General features: G+C 29.5%; 1 protein-coding gene across 1 annotated transcript; it reads right to left on the reverse strand.

Annotated features, from left to right (window-relative positions):
* Positions 1-5,563: 5,563 nt before the first annotated feature.
* On the reverse strand, positions 5,564-7,390 carry LOC123225350 (ethylene-responsive transcription factor CRF4-like). Its single transcript, XM_044649286.1, has one exon. It carries the CDS (start codon positions 6,934-6,936, stop codon positions 5,872-5,874), a length of 1,065 nt encoding a protein of 354 aa, XP_044505221.1. The 5' UTR covers positions 6,937-7,390; the 3' UTR covers positions 5,564-5,871.
* Between the last annotated feature and the right edge of the window lie 5,141 nt (positions 7,391-12,531).

Here is a 12,531-nt window from a genome sequence, read left to right on the forward strand (position 1 = left end):
AGGTGTTGGGCATGAAAATGGCAGTATTTTTACATAGTTTTCCTTTTACTTGTTTCAGGAATATTGTAAGCTAATTGTTATGTTTCTTGCCCAGATTCATGAAGAAGATCCTCATTATGGATTCCAAATAGGAAAAGTTGGTCCAAATATGTAAGTTGGTGGAAGTTGTTAATTCATGTTTCAACTATATTTTTAAGTCTAATAGGATAATCTTATTGTAAGTAAAACCAAATTCATATTACGATTACTTGTTCGAAATTGGTCAACCAAACCGGTTTGACATTATTTTGAACCAAACTTAATTTTCAATTTGCTTATTAGAGAAGTTAATGAAAAATTGTTGGGAAAAAAAAAAAACAAAGAAGATAAATTTCCCGTCAAGTTGAGATTACCACGGCTCGAGTCCACCCCTAAACAGAAATTGTCTGATAAGGGGAACTATAACACAATCGGTAATGTAGGCCTAGCTCATGTGTCAAGATCATATAAGAACAATTTCTAAGAAGTTATTTCAAAATTGCCTTCTATGATTATAGAGAAAAGTTAATGACTATACTCAGTTTTTCAATTGCGTATTCAGATTATATATCATTAAATATTATCCAATTAAATATCCAAAGAAAGTACGGAAATTTATCCAAAAAAGTAAAAAAAATATATTGCTCTTAAACTGAGACCATGTCAAACTAATATGAATTATGAACTTGCAAGCTCATTTACATTTAGATGTGGCTACTTTCTATTGTCTCCCACATTCAAAATTTTACAATCTTCTAAAACCCAAACCAAATGATGATCCAATGAAGGGTCAATTTAGTTTTTCCTAGTTTGACCTGTTGAATTGATAGTCAAAGTTGTTTAAATAAATATCATAACAATATTCAAACAATTTTTTCATGTTTAACCATTAAATATAAATTTTAAATTATATTTAATTAAAATTAAATTTGTTTATTGGTGCGAGGACAGTGACCAAGAGGTGATGCAATTTGATTTTTATTAATATTGTGTAGTCGGTGGATGGGAATAAGTTGACAGAAGAATATAAGTGAGGAGAGTGAGTCAATGCAACTGGATACGATAAACTTTATCACTTTTTAAATATTGGGTGAGAAAAATTATTAGATTTTCAAACTGAAGGAAGAAAATGCAATAAAACTTTAGTTTTTAAATTTTTTTGTTAAATGATAATTTTACTCTTATTTTTAATAAAATTTTGCTTGTAAGTGAGAGTTTACATTTTTTAAAGTTTAAGGGTCTGAGTTTACCGTTGCACTAAATCTTGGGTGGAATCAAGTATTTTGGCCTATTTAATATTAGATTAACATTTAATCATAATAAAAACCCCACTTGGTTACAATGATTTGGTTATGATATAACGGTGTCTTCATGTCTAGGGGTGGCTGAGTGAATTACAAATAGGACTTGATTTGAACAAATTCATCGAGGGTTGGTTCGTGTTTAATTTAAATTGTAAGTACTTACTTTAAATTTGTTCAAACTCATTAAAGGTGTCATTAAAGTTTACTGTCATGGTAAATAGAGTTATCAAAACGATAAATAATATCATTAATAAAATAAATAATATTATCAAAGAGAAAAACTTAAAAAAAAATAAAATTCTTACTCAAATTTTGTTCGAATCAAGCCAAACTAATACAACCAATGTAATTCTCTAAATATCTAAATTTGATGTACTCTATTTAGCTATGTCTACTTGATGTAATTACTCAATAATAATGCATACCTTTTGCTTTATAAAAAGGATTGAACGTAGGGCATGGTTGACATTTTTCATCTCATACTATTACTTTGTCGAAATCTCTCTAGAAATTTTAATAACATGGACATGTTCACCTTTTATATGTAAGCCGATGAACTATAAAAATAGCTTGTTAGTGGATTTACACCATCGACAATAAACATTTTAATATTTTCCATTTTGGTAGTCTTTTAATGCATTAAAGTTTTGAGCGTTACCATTGTCGATATGAAAATAGATACCAATGAAAAGAATGTAAGATCGAAGATGTGATCTTACGCAAAAAAATTAAAATAAGTGAGACTGATAGTATGATCTACTTTCTAACAGTATTAAATATCAAGAGAATGAAATATGTTTTTAAAGTAGTTAATTTGGCTCGCTACTTAGGAGCATACGTGTTCGATTATGTTATGGAATACTTTAACTTAATTTGGCAAAATACTTATAAATTGTTACCAATGAGCTATCAAAAGGGTTTTATAGTAAGAAAATTACACAAAAGATATAATATAAATTCTATTATACGAATTCAGATATTTTTAAATAATTTTTCAATCCCATTATCCCATTAAAATAGGAGATAAAAATATCGTGATCATTATCCAAATATGTTGGAATTATGGATGGAAGGTGATCAAGTGTGTCATTCACATTTTAGATTGACTTGTGAATAAACATAAGAAGGATCCCTCAATAACAATAAGCAAGTATAACTTCTAGATTTGGCTAAAGCGAAAGACCCCCTAATGTAATTCGAATGGAGTTAACTGTTGAGCCCACTCTAGCCTCGCAAGGCGGCCCCCTATGGTTGCGAGCTGGAGCTGCCATAGCTTATGGCTAGAGCAATCGAAGGGGCCTCCCATTTCCTGAGACCTCCACAATGTGACTCTATCTCTATGTAGGCTGTCATTCGCATTCATCTCTTGAAGATCGTCCCTTGGCCATTTTCAATCAGATGATTACTGCTTGAAGGGTCAAAAAATGTGGTGGGCTTTGGATTTTTATATCGAGTAAAAGAAATATTTCTTGTTGACAACATTTGGGTTGATTCATTCTACTGTTAAGTTAAAAATTTAATTTTAATATATTTAATAAATTTTAAGCTCATACGCTCTCATCTAAATTTGCCATGTTTTATCATTCAAATTATGCACAACGATGAGTGTTCATGTGTATGAGAGACGAGCTGCATTAGGCGTTGACAAAGATGACAGATCCTGTTTGACTAGAAGAAAAGAAGTGAAGGGACTGCTCAATTCAAAGTTTCCACAAATTTGGTGAGAAATTCAATAATAGTAAGATTCCCAATTCACATTCATATAGTTGACTTTATATATCCTATGAAATGAATCCAAAGTGAAAAGGGGGATGAGAAAATATCATAGCTCATAGTCCTCCCTGTCATCATCACCATTAAACTTAACCTTATTAATATCTAATCATGGAGTGGTATGTAGTTATAGGTTGATTTGAAATTCAAGTAAAATTCTTTTCATTCAAAATCTTATTATGATTGAATTTCTCAGTAAATTTGTATAAATTATAATTTTATCTTTTTTTTAATTTAAAATTTTATTTGTCAGGGAGGAGAAAAAAAAATCTTAAAAATATAAAAAAATTACTATTCAAAACTAGAAAAATTAATATTGAAGTAAATTGTAAGTTTTTTAAACTAAAGAGAAAAATTAAATAAAATTTTAATTTTTTAAATAATTTTAATTAAATAATAGTTTTATTTTTAACTTTAACAGAAAATTTTAATAGAATAACAAATATTTAAGTTTTTAAAATTTCACGTATAAAAGTTTGGAAATAAATTAAACCTTAGGTGGGAATAAATCTTTTGTCCTATTTATTATTTTCAAGTTTTGAGTAATAGTGAAGAAAAAGAAAACCCTAAAAAAAAAAAAAAAATCCCATGACATTTAAGATTTTTATTTTTAAAATATTTTTTAAAAATTTTATATTAGAGTAAATTACAGTTTCCATTTAAGGTTTGGTCTATAAACACTTTTCCGCACTTAAATGACATAAAATAATACTTTCTCATATAAAATTAAATTTAGTGTAAAAAATATTGATAGCATAAAAATAAAATAATAATTTTACCATCAATTAATTTTGAAAAAAAAAAACTAAAATAGCTTCTTTATAAATAAAACTCAAACATTTTAAATATAAAAATTTAACTCTTAAAATGATTAAAAACTCACAAATTAGTACTTAAAATATTTTAAAAACCCGAGCCATCGGCATCACTCATTCACAACCGTCATGATTTTACCATTGCTAACCCTTATCATCATCTCTTTCGTAGTTATAGATAGGAGTTGTTGAAGACAATCTTCAATTGATTGATTCAAAGATGAATTGATCGACTAAAAGTTATCATCAACAACAACTTTCGCTCAATGAATCGATTGACAATTGATTCATCAATTGAACTAAAATTGACTAATTAATCAAAAGAAACTGAAAGAAGAGGACCAGGGGAGAAATCAACGACGGTCTAAAACCAATAAGAGAGGATGAACGAGGTTAAGGTGAAACAAAAAAGAAATACATGAGTTTTAATGTAATTTAGATATTTAAAAAGTTTTTAAAAATAAAATAATAGAGATTTCAGTTCTTGATACTGTCTTTTTTTAATTAATAAAATTTAATTTTGGATGAAAAATGTTATTTATGTTGCCTAGGGGTGGACACTTTTTTAGGCCAAACTTTGGGTGGAAAAATGAATTTAGTCATTGTATTAATTTTTCAACTTATGTCAAGTATTTATTCTCTTACCCAAGTCAACGTAAATTAATTTCTTGCATAAATTTATTACTAATAATTTGGCATGAGCCAGATTTTAATTTCTATTTATGGCCAATAAATAATAATAAAAACATGGAAATGTTTCCCAATAAGAGAACAACAATAATTTCAACAAGTACAAAAGAACAAAAATTTTATAATAAATTCAAATATTTAAATTTAAATTGATTTAAATTAAATTTAAAATAATTTTTTTCAAATAAATTTTAATTTTAATTTATTAATTAGTCTTTAAAATAGAGATAAGATTATTTTTATAAATTAAATTCAGTTTAAATCGATTTTCATATCTGTACCTCTATTTTTATTTTTGTATTTTTGCATTTAGAGCTTGTACTTTACGGCAGGAACAGAACACCTAAGAACAAAAATATTTAAATCGTAATTATAAATTAAAAATAATAAAATATAATATAAATTTTCTTTTTTGTTTTGAAACTTTTTAAACAAAATTCTAACTAAACGATGACTTGTTTCACCCGCTCGGTACGGCACCAACTTGGGCTCCACCCACCGCAATTTGAGGCTACTCGTGTGGGCCTAAAAGAATGCCACGTGGCACTTCAATATCATACAAGTGACAAATGTTTACCTTGCTAAATTTAAAATAAATTCTAATAGGAGAAATGTTTTCAAACCCGGGTCTAAGTCTTGATTGATCTGATTAATAATTAGATCGATAATAAATTAATTAACCATTAAAATTTATTGAATTAAAAATAATTGTAACTACTAATACAAGAAGTTGAATTAATTCGATTGGATTTATTTGATCAATCAAATTAGTAATAAATGCATATACAATAAAACAATATTTAATCGAATTAAATCCTTATAATTAACAAGAATTGAATTAGTTTAACTAAAATATTTTATCTAATTTAGTTTGGTTGATCGATTCATCCACTAAATATTTATGTTATGAAATAAATCATGATTAAAAACTTTAATTAAAAGAAATAAAGATTAGACGTATAGTTAAAAGTCAAAATAATATGTTCCTTGAATATTCACAAAATAATAATTATAGACTTATGATAATGTGTTAAAAAGTGATTTGAGCGTTACTCTCGTTACATCACTGTATGACAAAATTCCATTCAACTCTTAAGGCCCTAAACTCCGTTACATGTAACGGAGGCTTTTAGGAAATTAATAAAAAAATAAAAAATACTACTGCAACAGAACTGGCAGATATTCAGTCATCGCCGGTCAAAATCTGCCGAGAAACCGGCGAGCAAAACGGCGATGACACTCACTGACACTGTCTTCATTTTATTTTACTCTCACAAGAAGAAATCGTCGATGTCTTGGAAATAGTCATCTACTCGGCATGGAGACGACGGAGAAGAGGAAGCAAAATCTTGAGGTACTGTTTGGAGAAACACGTCATTCGAATCGTCGTTGAACATACTGTGGTGAAAAATCGGGACGTTGTTGTCTGCCAAAAAGGACAGTTCGGGAGCTGGAAAATCGCTGAAAAACTCGTTGATTGGGAAAGGGAAATCGTCAAAGAAACCAGCTGATTCTTTACACAAATCCGTCGTCGTTTCACCTTGAAACTCCACCATCGTACCTTCTTCTTCGGGTTTTTGTTCCAGTTGTTCGAGTTCTTCAGAAAAAGAAGAATGAGTTCTGAAAATGAGAACAGAAGTTGGAGATGAAAGATTGTGACCATGAGACTCATCACCCGATTCGAAACCCGAAACTGCAGACGAAATATTGATTTCGGGTTTTTGAACTGGCGGTGTGGGGAAATTTGTGAAAGCGTCCGGGCCTCTTAGCTTGATGGCTTCAATATCATAAACCCTTGCAGCTTCTTCAGCTGTATCAAAAGTACCCAACCATACCCGTACACGTCTTGCAGGATCTCGAATCTCAGCCGCCCATTTTCCCCAAGGCCGTTGCCGAACACCGCGATACTTCTTTCCGTTATTTGTCGAACGTCTTCTGCAATCCACACCGTCAGCGGCTCTCTTCCGCTTGCTTGCAGTGGCAGTAACGTTACTGGGCTTACTGCTACTCGGCTCGATTTTGATCTCATTCACAAAGCGTTTCACCCGCTGGCGGCCAAACAACTCTCGTTCTTCATCACTGGAAGAGTCCGTGGCGTCGCCGTCGGTCAGAGATACCCGTACGACTCTGGGGATCACTGAAACAGGGCTGTTTTCCGGGAGATTGCGATCATCGGAAAATCCGTTTCTGGGGTTTGAAGAGGCTGGTTTAGTGAACTTCTTGGTAACGTTTCGGTGTTCAGTGTATTTAACAGGACATGGAAAACTCATAGTCATAGCTCTTTGGTCCATTTTGATGCTCTGAAAATTTTTTCTCACAGATTCTCCTGACGGCATCGAAAGAAAGAAAAGAAAGGGCGAGAAAACAGAAATGAATCTAAAAAGTTAAAACCCAGGAAGATTTAAGACTGAAAAACAGAATCGAATGAATTTCTCTAACTCTGTGACAGAGCTTTAAAAGGGGCCTGAAACGAGCGAAGAAAGGCAAGTGATTAACCTGCTTGTACAGAACTTTCCTGGAATACAACTAAAAAATTAAGAAGTTTCCAAAACAAAAAATTTCTAAGATTTTCATATCAAACCTAGAAAAACAAGTCCTTAATACCCTCTTAAATGGACCCAAAAACATCGGAAGTAAAAATCAGAAATATCTGAAGAAGATGATGATGAAAAAGAAGGAAGAAGAAGAAAGTCTAACAAGTGTACGGAACGAGATTTCAGAGACTTGTCAGTGGGAAGCGAGTTCACTGACTGGGAGATGAAGCAGAGTTTTAGTTGCGGAGAAGACCAAAACACGGTAATCGCTGTTTTATAGGATTCCAACACCAACACCGAAATTGTAAAAACAAAAAATAAAAAAAAGCCATTTACTATTTAACAACAATTTTCATTATCTTTTTTTTAATGTATTGAATGATCATGTTTTCTTTTGTTCTGATCGAATTTTTCGATTTTCTTATTTAATTGATTCGACATTTCAATTTAGACAATATGTTTGTTGATTGAACATTAACAACCACAAAAACCTAAAATTATTTCTATTTTTGTGAATTACAATTATTCATATTACTCGTCAATTTGTTCATGTCAATCATAAAATTTTTCATGTGACTTATTCAATATCTAAGTCAACCAACATTTATCCGACAAATTATTTCTAAATAAAAAAGAAAAATACAATGTCGAAAGTTAACTCTATTTCTATGTAACATAATAGAATTATAATTATTTGTATTACACATAAATTTGTTTACGTCAGCCCTAAAATCTTTCACGTTAACTCTTTAATATTCATGTCAACCATGCATAAATTTGTCTACGTCAACCCTAAAAAGTTTTTTACGCTAACTGTTTAATATTTATATTACCCATAAATTTATTTACGTCAGCCCTAAAACTTTTTACGTTAACTATTCAATTCATGTCAATCAATAATTACCCGACAAATTATTTCTAAATAAAGAAGAAAAATACGACATTAGAAGTTAGTTCTATTTTTGTACAATAGAATGTAAGTTCGAACATTCAATACAAATTTTTCGGTAAGTAATAAATGCTATAATAATAGGAAGTGCGTGGAACCATACTTTATGCCTCTCACATGCGAAGCGAGGGCTCTACCATATAAGTTATACTATAGTTGATAATTTTAACGGAATCTATTAACTCAACATGACATAAAAAAATTGGAGTAACGTTTTTTATACACGAAATTGATTTTAAATTAATTTGATACAATTCGAAACTAAATCAAGTAGTATTAGAATTGGTACAAAAATAATTTGAATTAACTAAAATTTATTCAAATGTGTAGAGAAATATTATTTTAGTATAATATATATAAGATAAATTATAAAAATGTTGAATGATAATATCAATCGTAGTTGAAATCCTTATTAAATTTCCACACCCCCTTATTTCTTATTTTTTAAAATAAAACTTAATTTTAAAAAAACATGAGTTTTTTTTAACGAACGGAGCCGGTCGGTAGTAAATCGGAAAATCCGGTGGCGATTAAAGTTAAAAGAAACGCCGCATCACAATGAATGGAGACGATTTTGACATGTAATTTTGTGTGCCCAAATAAGGATAATGATGCTGAGTCAGCATATGATTCATTGTACCTTGAAGAGTAAAGTCCTATTAAACATACCAGATAGGAAAAAAATAAAATAATAAATTCTTTATAAGCAACTTTTTCCATTCTTGATTTTCATAATTTTCGTCATGTTTTTTTTTTTTAATTTTCAAAATCAACAATACTTCATTTCTCAAACAAATACAAATATTCTGATGTATTATACTATAAATTGATAATTTTGATTTGAAAATAAATTAAATAATTAAATTATTTGATTATAAAATTATATATCAGTATATTTATAATTATTAGTAACTACCATATATACATATATAATAAAATTATGTATACCATAATAATAAAAATTAATTTATATATAAAAAATAATATATTATTATAAAATTTGATTATTTTGAATAAAAATTAAATAATATCAAATTATACGAAAATTAATATTAAATATAATATTTTAAAATTTTATCCTGTAATTAAAAATTAAGTTAGTGTGTCTCAACCACGTTAAAAGCGCGTGAGTTCTTCGTTACCCCTTTCTACCGTCCTTTTCTCGAATGATCAGAAATTCAAAATCGTACCCATGCTCCTCTCAGGTAGGCCATAACGAATGTTGGGATCCACCTGGTCGTGGACAGAACGGCTTGCTTAACTGTTCAATTTGTGAAACACGTGGTCAGATATTTGCGTTTTTAACTTTACAGAACTAAGTTTTAAGTCGACACGTGCACTCTGAGCAACAGCGTTAAAATCTTACACCAACTTTTCTTCCAAGGGTTCAATTCCAAATTGACTCTAATTTAGTCGAACCAAGGGTAAAGTGGGCCAAACACTCTAATATAAAAGGTATTAAATAATATTATTAAAAATTTGTTAACAATATAAATAATATTATTATCAAAAGATTAAACTCATCGATTAAACGGTTAAATTATCAAATTAGAGTTTTAACTAAAATTAATTTATATGAGTCAAACCACAAATCAGATTAGAGTCAGTTTAGATCAGATTTACTTTTAATTAGATTCAATTTGAGTAAAGTTAAAAAAAAACCCATCTTAAGATGGATTCAAATTCATAAGAGTGGATTCAAGATTGATAAATTAAAACTCAAACTCAACTTGAAAATAATACAAATTTAGATTTGATTTGAGTAGAATATAACTCAAATATATTAACTCAGACTTCATTTGTTTATAAAAATGAGTTTAATTTTTAACTCAAACTAAACTTATTTAATGCAAACTTGAATCAAATTTAACCTTAGTTATTATGTTCTCGTTTTTTGTATTATAAGTCAACTACTCCCACTTGATCAATTCAAATTTAATCTAACCCTATCGACTATGATATGTAATTTAATGAGAAACAAAATCAAAATTTGATGAAGTAAATGGAGTAAAAAATTTAGGGTTAGTTTTTTTTTTTTTCTTCCATTGAGTCCAAAAACTAGAATTTAAAGTAGTATTTGTGCTGCTTAATTCCATAATTTTGTCCCGATCGAATTGTAATATTTTGCATGCAAAGTAAAAGAAGAAGTTCCAAGGAGCGTGGAGCCGTGAAATGGAGTAAAAGCCAGAAGAAAATGAACAAAATTGACTTTAAAGATAAAGAATTTATACAAATTTAACTTGACCATGAAAATTCAACAGATGGATATGCTCCAGCACAGCCGTTGAAGATGAGAAGATTAGATTCAGAATATTACATGGAGCAAGACAAAGGAGCCGACTCAGTTTTTGATATTAAAATTTGATGGTCGTCTTCACGGTTGTGGCCATTAAAAGGAGCTGAGTATTTTGGTTTTTGTAAGGTTGGTTTGTGTTTAGATACATCGAAATGTGAACGAATATGGAAGATTTATATGTATGTGATAAAGTTGATCAGGATGACGATCACGCCTGCATGTAAAAAAAAGGAAAGGAGAGGAAAGATGGAGATGTTTATATAAAGAAAGAATATTTAGACTTACTTGAACTGAAGATATTCACTTAGAACCATGACTCAACAAAGGACCAAATTGTCATATAAAATTGTTGTGCGATGAGACTTACCGTTAACGAAATATACAAGAGTTGCACCAAGAGTATAGCCATTGCATAGCAACCAACAAGTTATACAAGCAAGAACTAGATACACAAGTTATACTACAAAAAATACTAGCTTTAACGAGATAAGTAATAATAAAAGGGTCATTTTCCATCGTTATAAATATTTTTTTCATAATTTTAGTGGCTAATTATTTATACTCTCTTTAAAATCTAAAAAATGTATGATTTTAACGATGGATAAATGGTTGTTAAGAGTTTATTTATCGTCGTTAAAAAGTTTTAATGATGAAAAAAATCTTATCATCTATTGTTGTTATAGTTTCCACCGTTAAAAGTACTAACGATGGGAATAGAGGAAATTTCCCTCTCTTTAAAGCTCTTTTTTTTTTCTTTAGTGTTACATGCATAATTATTTAGAATGTTGAAAGACTCTTTTATCTAAAAATAGCAAAAATAGTAAATTTGGCAATTTTAGTTGTTTTTATGTTGTCCAATTCCATCTCATGTTTTTCACCAAATGGCAATCACAAATTTTATAGGAGTTGCACTAGAGAAGCGTATAGTCCTTGCATGGCAAAACGACAAGTTATACAAACAATAACTAAATACACGCACAATCATTCAGGATGCAAGAAGATACTCTTCTTTTTTAAAGTCGTGAGAATAATAAATTTTGACAACTTCAACTGTTTTTATAATATCCCTTTCTATCTCATGTTTTTCGCAAAATAATAATTACAATTACAAATTACCTTGTCTTTCTATAAGATCATACAATCAATGAGTTTCCTTATAACTCTCATTAGATATATTGGTTCATTAATATACTATCGATTTGGTTGTATCTTACGTTGTTACACAATTATGTCAGTCTCTTGTCTTATAAATACAAGATCATAGGCAAATGAATAATAAATTGTATTTTTATATTGCTATTTTGCTCAATTTTCTACTGATAATCAATAATATAATAGTTGACATCAATATATATATATATGGGTTAGCAATTAAGATTGTTTAATGTCAAAATATTATGGGAATTTGTTGCTGAAAATGTAGAAAGTATGTAGAGATTTTAAAATTGTTGATAGTGCTTTTCAATTTGCAGCTTTCTCAAATGAAATTCAAGTTTTAAGGATGAAAATTGAAGAAAGCGGGCTGGGCAGTAGAGTTTGAAGATCCCATATACGTTTTAGCGATAACATATTATTATAATCATATTTTGGTTAGCAAAGTAGTAATGATCTGTATATCTAGTTTTGAGAACCTAACTAATATCTAGATGTATCGTCATATAATTGAGAATTTTTTTACTTTTAATTTGAATCCCCTAATTACATAATCTAGTTATCTAGTTAAGTACGTCATATTTTTATTGTTAGCAAAGAAAAACATGAAATTAAGATAAATTGAACAAGTTTTGGGATAAGGATAGATTCAAGCCAAGTCAGCTTTGGCTTGACCACATGCTTGACTTAAACAAATTGATCTCTAGTTGGAGAAAAATCTTTTCATCAAGCTCAAGATTGACACTTTATACCAAACCCACAAGAAAGAAAAAGATGGGTTACAGTGATATGAGTTGTGGTAGAGAAATATAAAAGGGTAGTATGAATTGCTGATATGGGCGGACAGCAACCGGCCAATCAAAATAGACATATTATCTTTGGAAGACTCTGGTTAAATGGCACTGCGGCACGTTGTGAAATTGTATTTGTTGTACGCGGTAGATGCTTGTAAGGATGATTTTTTTGGTCCCAATTGCCCAGTCTCCAACTCTCCAAGACA

The sequence above is a fragment of the Mangifera indica genome, chromosome 9 (genome assembly GCF_011075055.1).
Source record: "Mangifera indica cultivar Alphonso chromosome 9, CATAS_Mindica_2.1, whole genome shotgun sequence".
In the NCBI taxonomy this organism is placed as follows: Eukaryota; Viridiplantae; Streptophyta; class Magnoliopsida; order Sapindales; family Anacardiaceae; genus Mangifera; species Mangifera indica.